At 29.1% G+C, this 10252-nt stretch overlaps 2 protein-coding genes across 3 annotated transcripts; one reads left to right on the top strand and one right to left on the bottom strand.

Annotated features, from left to right (window-relative positions):
• Positions 1 to 422: 422 nt before the first annotated feature.
• LOC101514071 (uncharacterized) lies at positions 423 to 3443 on the top strand. 2 transcript variants are annotated; one of them, XM_004508617.4, is made up of 5 exons: positions 423 to 609; positions 998 to 1155; positions 1430 to 1498; positions 1586 to 1692; positions 2506 to 3443. In XM_004508617.4, exons 1-5 carry the CDS (start codon positions 458 to 460, stop codon positions 3073 to 3075), a joined length of 1056 nt encoding a protein of 351 aa, XP_004508674.2. In that variant the 5' UTR covers positions 423 to 457; the 3' UTR covers positions 3076 to 3443. The 2 variants fall into 2 exon arrangements, with proteins under 2 accessions (XP_004508674.2, XP_073226930.1); XM_073370829.1 differs by lacking the exon at positions 423 to 609 and adding an exon at positions 791 to 828.
• Positions 3444 to 3638: 195 nt separating this feature from the next.
• On the bottom strand, positions 3639 to 6893 carry LOC101514397 (uncharacterized). Its single transcript, XM_004508618.4, has 3 exons — positions 6043 to 6893; positions 4781 to 5196; positions 3639 to 4371 (listed from the first exon to the last, which is right to left on the bottom strand). Exons 1-3 carry the CDS (start codon positions 6335 to 6337, stop codon positions 3895 to 3897), a joined length of 1188 nt encoding a protein of 395 aa, XP_004508675.1. The 5' UTR covers positions 6338 to 6893; the 3' UTR covers positions 3639 to 3894.
• Positions 6894 to 10252: the final 3359 nt, after the last annotated feature.

Below are 10252 nucleotides of genomic sequence, written 5' to 3' on the forward strand. Positions count from 1 at the left end.
TATTTTATGTTCACCCTCCAACAAAACTTATTAAGATCCATCAATGCGCGAGTGTTGTAAATTTTGAAGCAATAGATTCAATTTTTACTTATAAAAAAATATTAGAGATACATGTTAAAAGAATGAGAGAAATAATAAATTCAAGTGGAAAATATAATTTAACTTATATATATATGAGGAAAGTCATATGTGTAACCATCATTTGTATTGAATTTTAAGTTATATATGGAGAAAGAATTTTATTATGATCGAAAAATTAATACGACTAACTATGTAAAAACTATGAATTAAATCTCAAAGATATTTCATAAATATTTTATTTACATCTATATTTATAAAATTTAAAAGGCTATCACCTATAACTACATTTTGTTTTATCAAAAATAAAAATAGATAATTGGTATTTTGTAAGAAAAAGATAAATGAGTGGGATGGTGCAAATAGCCACTATCCACTGATGATGGACCTAAGCCCGTCTTTCTTAAATGAGAAAAAATGGGTGCATTCTAATATGTTTTCTCTTGAAAGCTACATAAACCCATTCCCTACGATAAATACAAATATCTTCCCTAGGGTTTTAGACACAGACAAGTTCAACACAGAACGCAGGTAATTTTTTCATCATGCTTCTCTTCACGATTTTTCTTTCTTCCATTTTTTCGTTTCTTTCTTTATCTTTTTTTGATTCGTTTCATTTTCTCCAACATGGATCATTATTTTCATCATGTTTCGTTTCGTTCGTCTGTTAATTGAGCTGTTAGCTGATTTTATTTTTTATTCGTTCGTCTAATTTTTCTCTCGTCTTATGCGTGAATTAGCGATCAGAGAGTATGATATTTGAATTCGTTTTTAAATTTGTGTTTCGAACTAAAACGAATTAATTGTTTCTAGTTTTTTATGCTGTTCTTTCCACTCGCGTTTCCTTCGATTTTGTGATGACAATAAGGTTTTATGATGTTTTGGTATTAATTTAATTTTTATAATTTTGTTTGTTTAGGTTACAAGTTACATCAATGGCTTTCTTTGGTAAACTCGGGAATATTCTACGACAAGGGGCAAATAGAAAGATTATTTCAGAATTGCGTCCATCTCCATCTGTTTTCCAGGCTATAAGATGCATGAATTCTGGTCCAACCACAAAGCTCTTTATTGGGGGTCTGTTTTAACTAGATTATTAAGTTTGATTCGTTTCATGTTTATTATTCTTTTATTAGCTGATTAGTTGGTAATAATGGTTTTGCATATACTAGTATGTATTTGGGACCCGGATTCCTGATAAGATAAGCACACAGTTTAAATGAAAACTGTGTCTTTCAAGTTAAAACAATCTCAACCACTGATTCGAAATCAGATGGCCGAGATCAGTTACAGCGTCCAGCTGTAACTCCACTTAATCCAATTCCATGTATTTAACATCTGTCTGCTACAGGTGTTTCGTATTCAACTGATGAGCAAAGTTTGAGGGAAGCTTTTTCACGATATGGTGAAGTTATTGATGGTAAACAGATCGACTCTATTATTATTATGAGTTTTTTGGGTTTCTATTTAGGTGGAACTAATCCCTTGAATATCATGCTGTTTGTAGCAAGGATAATTATGGATCGTGAAACTGGTAGATCCAGAGGATTTGCCTTTATCACATTCAATTCTGTTGAAGAGGCATCAAGTGCCATTCAGGCCTTGGATGGTCAGGTAATGCAGATTTCTTATTCTAAGCATTATCATTTCATGAATACCATTAGATGTAGTGGCCATTAGGAAATGGTCATGTCCATTTGATGAAGCTAAATATTGGAGCTGTTTAATTTGTGGGAATACGCCCATCTGGTTACAATGGGCTTTATAGTGTTCACAGGAACAATTTTCCAATCTTCATATTTCTTTATCTGGTTGGATTGAAGGGAATTTTAAAGTGTTTGGAATATTTTAATAATAGTGAGTTGTTAGCTAAGAGGCGGAGGTGAAATTTGGGAGTGAAAATAGGAGATTTAAGATTTTTAAGAAAGTTGCACCACAACCACAATACTTATTGCAATAGTTGTGATTCCAGCTATTGTAGACTGGTAGTGGTAACAATTGCAATCACAGTTTGAAACGTGGTATAAACACATTGGCCTTATTCTGGAATATATCATTTAATTGTGCCGTCACTGGCTTACCTGTCAGTATGGATCCTTACAAAGTAATAAGATAATAGTTTTCCTTAATTATTTTCTAACAAAATGCTGATGTTTTAGTTGATTGCTAGTAGTAAACCCAAAGGAGAGAACCTGTCTCTGGCAAGTTTTAAGTAGAATAATTCTACCTACTTCTGTTTTATGTGGGTAAATTATTAGCTAATTGTAGGTGATGTGTGCAAATTTATTATTTTCTTGATGATGCTTATCGTTGTGTAGTTTTATTCTGTTAATCCTTTAATATCCCTTTTGTCACTTTGCAAATTAAGGATTGGCAATATGTTATTGCTCTTAATCTAGTGTGTTGCTATTTGTGTAAAATTTTCAGGACCTTCATGGTCGTCGGGTTAGGGTAAACTATGCTAGTGAAAGGCCTCGTGGATATGGTGCTGGCGGTGACGGAGGTTTTGGTGGTTCTTATGGCAATGCATCCTATGGTGGTGGAGGTTCTCCATACGGAGGTTATGGGGGCTCTCCATACGGTGGTGCTTCAAGTGGTGGTAGCTATGGTGGAAATGTAGAGGGAGGTTATGGTGGAGGGCCAGGTGGCAATTATGGGGCCAGTGGTGCTGGCAATAACTATTCTGCTCCTGATGGTTTTGGAACTAGCAATGCTGCTGGCAGTTACGGTGGAAGTGGGGCGAATTATGGAAATGATGGTAACATTGCTAGTGGAAACACTTACACCAGGGAACACTTACACCGGGGAGTCTCTGGTGGTGGATATGATGGAAGTGGTGGATATGATGGAAGTGGGGGATTGGGATATGGCAGCAGTGGCCAATTTGATAGCAAAGACAGTGGCAATTTAAATGAGGATTTCGGAGGTTCCGGGGGCTCCATTGAAGGAAATTATAGGGATGATGATGATACTGATCATTTTGCCAAAAGGGCCTGATGGTAGTAGAGTTTGTAGCTTTCTATTGTCCATTTCAGGAATATTATGTCGACTAGCAAAACTTGGCGAAGAAAATAATTATCAATCTTCAGCGCCAATTTTCCATTGACCAAATTGAGATACTTAAACAGCATGTATATCAGTCATTGTTGCAACAATGGTGTGGAAATTTAACATAAGTCGTTCATTTTCAAGTGATTATTGGTTTTTGCACGAAATATTTGTATTTTCTTTCAAATTGTCGTTTTTAAGTCTTTTTGGCCGTGGATGTGAATTATAATAGTACTAATAGTACTAATTGTATGTTGTTTCTCATTTGAGGCACATTTGGTGGATTGGATGGGGATTAGAATTCTCTCAATTTCTTACCTTCTCCGGTTTTTCTTTACCGTAGTTTTTTTTTATCACCATAGTTTTGGAAATAAAAATATAATAATTTGTCATTTGGTGGATTTAAATTACAGAATGTGATTATTTTTTGAACGTGTTGGTCTGACCCTGATCTTTTTGCTATCAATTATAAGAAAAAACATTAATATCAATATAATATCAATAAAAGAATGTGAAATATTAAATATACCTCTAATATTTAAAAGATAGATATTAAATGAAAATAAAAAAACCATTTAAAAAATAAATAAATCTTAAATATCACAATTTTTTCTTATAAATGAGACAAAAGAATCTCTAAAAAATTTCTTAGACTGGAATAGGAGATAGTATCACAATTTTCATCTTCACCAACATCATGACATTCATAAATGCTAGAGCATAGTCCTTTCAATATTGTGATAAAAAAGTTCCCTAGACAACCTCTCTTCATTGAACGTGGAACAAATTAGGGATCTTTGCTCCACAGTATGAAACTGAATCTACATTTTGCGCAGTATTATGCATGTCTAATGGAGAATTTCCTTGTAAGTCGTCTATCTTTATTAATTCTTCATACGTGTCATTGCATGCACAAAGTGATTCACATGATAAATTCATAGTAACATGACCAAGGCTTGGGGAATACTTTTGAGAACAACTCTCTTCTTCTGATTCCATTAAGTGTAATTTCTTATGGCTGTTTTGAAGGGCAACTTCAAGTTCATGCACACGTTCCTCAAGTCTGTATTGGATAACTTCATGCAAGCGCAGACTTAGTTCATGAGATGAAACAACATAGTTTCTAGGGGAAATCATAGTCTCACTTGCATCCACATTTAATTTTGGACGGATAAAATCTTTCCTATTGATCGTGTCAGCTTGCAACTCATCTCGAGAAAAATCTGCTACAAAGTCCGGTCCGAGCTGCAAGATTTTCACTACATTAGCACACCGTGATGGACCCATGTTAAGTACTGATTTAAAAAAAGTGACATGAAATAGAACATTTAAAGGAAGAGCTATGATGGGGCATTTAACTTTCATGACACAGGTCTAAGTTACACTTGAAATTTGAATTTTACTACTTCATGTAAGTCTTGCAAAATTTGGTTGAACTTGCATAAGTTTCAACCAATAAAAGAGCATATATTCAAAAAAGTTTGTCAATTGTTAACAAATATGTTTATAGCTAACCAAAAATGTATCAGTTTATGCAATGAAAGACATAATAATAAAGCAAATCACAACAAGCAAAATCCAAGACAATGTTATGTGCCTTTGGAATCACAACGATACTAGAAGATGCAGAAATAAATACTCATGCAATGCTTGCCTCAAGAAGCTCAGGCAGAGTTCTTTCTGGGCTAGATTCATTCATGTTTAACCCCAATCTCTCAAGTTCAACTTCAAGCTCAGCTTCAATTTTTCTCATAGATTCTGAATTTTCTTCTTCATATGAGTCTTTGCAGCCAATTATTGGACAGTTTTCTGTGTGGTTTTCAGGGGGAAGTACATTTAGCTCCTTATTATCACAGAAAGAGTGGGCACACGTATCCTGCAATCCATAATTTTCGCTACATAACTCCTTCACGGTCATTGAATCTTTCATTTCAAGTTCCACTTGTAGATCTTGAACCAAGTTTTCAGTCTGCTTCAACAACTCTCTTAACTTTCCCATTTCCCTTCTGTTTGCTAAGATGGAAGTTATTATCCCAAAAGAAATTCCAAGACTGAATAGAAATGTTGTATCTGATGATTATAAGTATATGTCAAAAGAGTAGTTTCATGCAAAACAAACCATAAAATAAATCAATGGCTACAGGCTTGATATATTAATCATATGATACACTGTTTATTACAAAATGTTACCAAATAGTGGGTATCGAGGCGCTCTAGCACTGCAGCGTAACAAGATTTGAACAAATATCTATTTTTTGTGATATGCATTTGACAACATTGATATTAACTCATGCAATAAAGAACAATCTACGTAACCAATATGCTAAGATCAAATGATAAAACCCTTTCCTAATTAATGTTGGAAATGCAATTTTAGGAAATAAATCAGTTCATTTCCCTCTCTGGACCAAATCAACATCAATTATGAAGCAGTTGTCACGAAAAGTTGGGATGTGCATTAAGAAACAAAGATTCTTTATCATCCTTCCAATATGTGAGTTTAAACCAGCCCAAAAATCCATTTGATTTTCAAATGACTGATAATACATGAATCTCATTCTCTAAGACCAGTCAAGTGTATGCAAAATATACACCTCAGATAGAGAATTCACAGGAATATAAAAAAAAAAAATACTAAAATGATGAGACTGAAAAATCTTCCCAGAACCAAATACCTTGTTTTTATAAACAATTTAATTAAATATTTATCACATTAGTATTTATGTATAAGTTATTTCTATAACAAAAGATAAAATAAAATATAATTGTTTTCATATTAACTCTAAATTGTTTTAATTAGCTATCTTGAAGAGCTTCCAGAGAAATAAGTTCTTCCAAATAGTCTCTTAAGTGATTATGTCATTAGATAACCTCAAATAAAAAAATCCAAACATATTTGTGAATAAAGAACCATACCATGTTGAGTACTCTGGTGATCCCCATCTTCAATTCGATTGAAATTTGATGCATAAGAAAAGGCATCACTTTCATTGCAATCCCTTAAGCATCTTAGCCCTTTGTTATTACAAACATCTAAAGCCCTAATTCTATCTAGAGAAGAAACATGGTTGCCTATTTCATCTTTCAATGCTTGATTCTTAAAACTAGAACCCTCACAAGACAAATAATTAGATGCAATTTTTGAAAGCCTAGTGAAGTATTTAGCTAAGCAACCAGCTCCAGCAAAAGCTGCAACAATCCATAAATCCATTTTGGCTTTTCCACAAACACACACTAAACTCTACAAAACAAAAAACGATCCATAACAAAAAACTAACAACTTTAAGTGGTAAACTAACAGTGAAAAAAATCTATGGTTTTGATTCTAAAAAAATATAAATATGATAACCGCCTTTTGAGGAAGGGGAGGATCCAAAGAACAATGAAGAATAAGGATTTATTGTTTTGATTCGACCATCCAACTGCACTACACCTAATCAACAATTTTTCCATAAATTCATTTTAAAAGGTCTATATTCCCCCTAAAATGTATTTAATTTAACTAATAATAACACTATTGGAAATGGAACACCGGTAAAAACACCATTAGTGCACTGTTAATTATAATAATTTAAAAAAAAAAAAAAAAATACCCACTTTGACATTAGTATGAGCAACTTTGTTCAATGGACGTATTTGGTCTAAAATGTTTGCATTAATTTAAGTGGTTGTTATCCATTATTTTCATTTGTGGCCAATGAATAGGAAGTTTGGAGGTGATTGAGACCCTTTCATTGAGTTATTACTTGAAAGCTTGGGAAAACTTCTACAAATATTGAAGATCCATTGAAAAATAATTAAGGCGCGGAAGGTTTAACTTGACGGTGTAGTTAAAGGTATTGTCATTTTAAATTGTTTTACTACTATTTGGTTTGGTTGCTATTATCGTTGAATTGTGATATTGAATAGAGATTGAGTACCTTGCGTGTTTGATTTTTTTTTTTAATTATTAAAAATGGTATTCATTATTTAAATTGATAAAAGATATAAGATCGAAAATAATACAACTTAAAATAATTAAAATTAAAAATAAAAATATGTAAATAAATTTATAATATTTAAATTAATAACACAAAATGATAAAATATTACACCAACAAAACCAAATTAATTAAATGGTTCATTAATCAAATCACATATTTAAAATAATTCAGTTAATCAAATCTAATTTAAAAATCAGTTTAATAATTTTAAAACTTTTTTAACTTCAATTAATTTTTTTTTCTCTTAGAAAGCTTTTGAATTATTTTTTTCTCAAAAAGAAAATATAGAAACTTTTTTTAAAATAATTATTTTTTTCTTTGAAAAACTATTGAGAAAAAAATAAAAAACATATTTTTGTAAAATATTTTTGATTTAGAAAATAATCAATTTTTTTATATTTATTTTTCTTGAAAAACTTTGGCCAAAAGAATTTTGAATTTTTTATTTCAAAAAATAATCGAAACCTTTTATCTTGAAAAAAGTTTTTATTAAAAAATTTTTTATATCTATTTTTCTCGAAAAAAAAATCAACATTTTCTTTTTTAAAGAATTTTGAAATTCTTTTTTCATAGAAAAAGTGCAAAATATATTTTAACTAAAAATTTGTTTAAAATATTAAATTGATTTATATTTATAAATCAGTTTTAAATCGATTCAAAATTGCACTGAACTTCATTCAAATGTAATTTTTAAAAATTAAATTAAACCATTAATTTTATCTAATTTTATTCAGTTTTTACACTATAAATACATCTACGTATAAATAAGACTATCTATAATAAATTCAATAGAAAAAATATAAAGTCACTTAAGTGAAATCTAACCCATAATTAGAGAAAAGTGACATGTGTTAACTGATCTAATAATTAAAAAAAGACAGTGCTGATAGAAAATATGCTAGTATGAGTATAAAGATGAATGCTCATTGATATTATTGATATGAAAATTGTGATGTTATAATTCTTTTCTTTATGTATTTTCCTTTCAAGACTATTTAATTCTTCTTTCTACATACACTAAAAATGAGACTAATCCAATCAAATAATCTTCTATGTTTTGATGTATTTACAATATTTATTTTTAATTTGTTAATTAATGATAATTTTTTTGAAGGAACTAATTAATAATAACTGATAATTTATTTTACACTAAAAAAATAAACTGACTATATGTTTTTTTTTTACCAATAAGTTGAATATGTTAAACTTATCAAGTTGTGTAGTTTGTGACAAAAAAGTTGTGTATTTTCTTAATTGTTTAGTTAGTATTAATATTATGTTGAATAATGTTATTAAAACACAAAATTTTGATATAAATATAGTATTTTAATATATTATAAAAAATAAAATATGATCTCATTATATTTTATATAATATTGTATGTATGTTATATTTTTATGTTAAATTATGTTCTAATAATATTACTCAATTATGATAATTCCGTTAATACGAATCTTGATAATGAATTAGTAGATGGTTATTGTAAATGGAACTTGTTGTTCTTAGGTTTTTTTTTTACTTAATACTTAAAAGTGTAAAAACTTCAACTTAAAATTCCAATGGGGTTCATCATCTGTATTACTTAACTATAAAATTTTATCCTATGCTCCAGAATTATACTACTACTCTATAAATAAATAAAATAAAAGTAAAAAATATTATTATTTTGAAAATTAAAAAACTTTTAAAAAATTTCTCGTTAAATTAATTTAAAAAAAAACACAAATTGTCAAAATCTATATCGAAAAACTTAATTAAGATTTTTGTACATATTTGTGTTTTAAAAAATTCAAACATTAAATTTTTCATAACACAATTGAAGATGGTCCAATAAAATAATAAAATAATGTTTTCTGATTTTTTATTTATTTAAAAAAGATAAAATAAATAATTCATGTAAAATATGTGATAGAAGTATAATCATGACATATAAGATAAAAAAATTCCTTTATGTAACTTATTAAACCCAATAAATTAATAAATTTTAGATTCAATTCTTATGTGTTCATGGGTCTATTCACTTAATAAAACTTATTTTCTCTCCTCCATTCGTCTAAAAAAATCTCAAAAATTGTTCTGACTAACCCGGAGATTTATTTTACAGGTCTATATTGATAAATTCGAACATATATTTTTGTATATTTGAGAATATTAAAAGATGAAAGAAGAATGTTACTGTGTCCATTGAATCACTTCAAACTCATTTTTCATATTAACCTAATTTTTTTTTTGTTCTCTATAAAACAAATGATAAATATCACCATAAATTCACACAAGTATGAGATTTTAAATTCAAATTTAAAATAAGATATCCAAGATAACAATATTGATAGTTATCAATTAAGATAAAACTTAATACCATTGACACAAACTTTTTATTAGTGTCCAAATTAAAAACAATAATAATCATAAAGACCCCTTGTGATGTAAAAATAATTAAATACTTAAAATAATTTACAAATTCACACGTTCCAGTTGTCTCTTCTCTCTTTTAGTCCAAAGATTTCCTCTCTTAAAACATCTTAAAAAAAATGTAAAATAAGTTATTAAGAACGTTTAGCAAGATACATAAGTTAGAAGTCAAAGAATGTTGCAATTATTGATATTTTTAAATTATCATCATGCCGTTGATTTATTTTATTTGTAAGCCACATTCCTAAAAAATAAAACAAGGTAGCGTTACAATGCGGCATGCCACCTTCACAAAATACTCTCTCTTTTGAAAGGTTGTGTTGAGGCACATGCGCTGGAAAGTTAAGAACTTAGAACACATATTGAAAATCCATAGCAAAGTAGTCAAAGTCAAAGGTATAGGAGGCTACATTGCAAATTACCATTTGTAAATGTAAACATTTGCCTCACTATTAAGATTATGAAAATTAAATTTGACTATTGATTTCATAATAGAAATGTTTTAATATACCTGATAACTTACAAAACTTTTTTATATAATATTTCATTATTATTCTTTAGTTAATTTTCTAACAACTATAAAACAAATTCCACATCTCAAATAGTATGAAAAGAAAATTGCTTCGTACATAATTGTAGAAATTTAATTAGGTTAATCTCCTTACAATTTCTAAATTATAAAATTAAATGCTCCATTCAATTATTTGCTCGGTCATAATTAAGAAAACAAAA

This window comes from Cicer arietinum, chromosome 7, assembly GCF_000331145.2.
Source record: "Cicer arietinum cultivar CDC Frontier isolate Library 1 chromosome 7, Cicar.CDCFrontier_v2.0, whole genome shotgun sequence".
Classification (NCBI taxonomy): Eukaryota; Viridiplantae; Streptophyta; class Magnoliopsida; order Fabales; family Fabaceae; genus Cicer; species Cicer arietinum.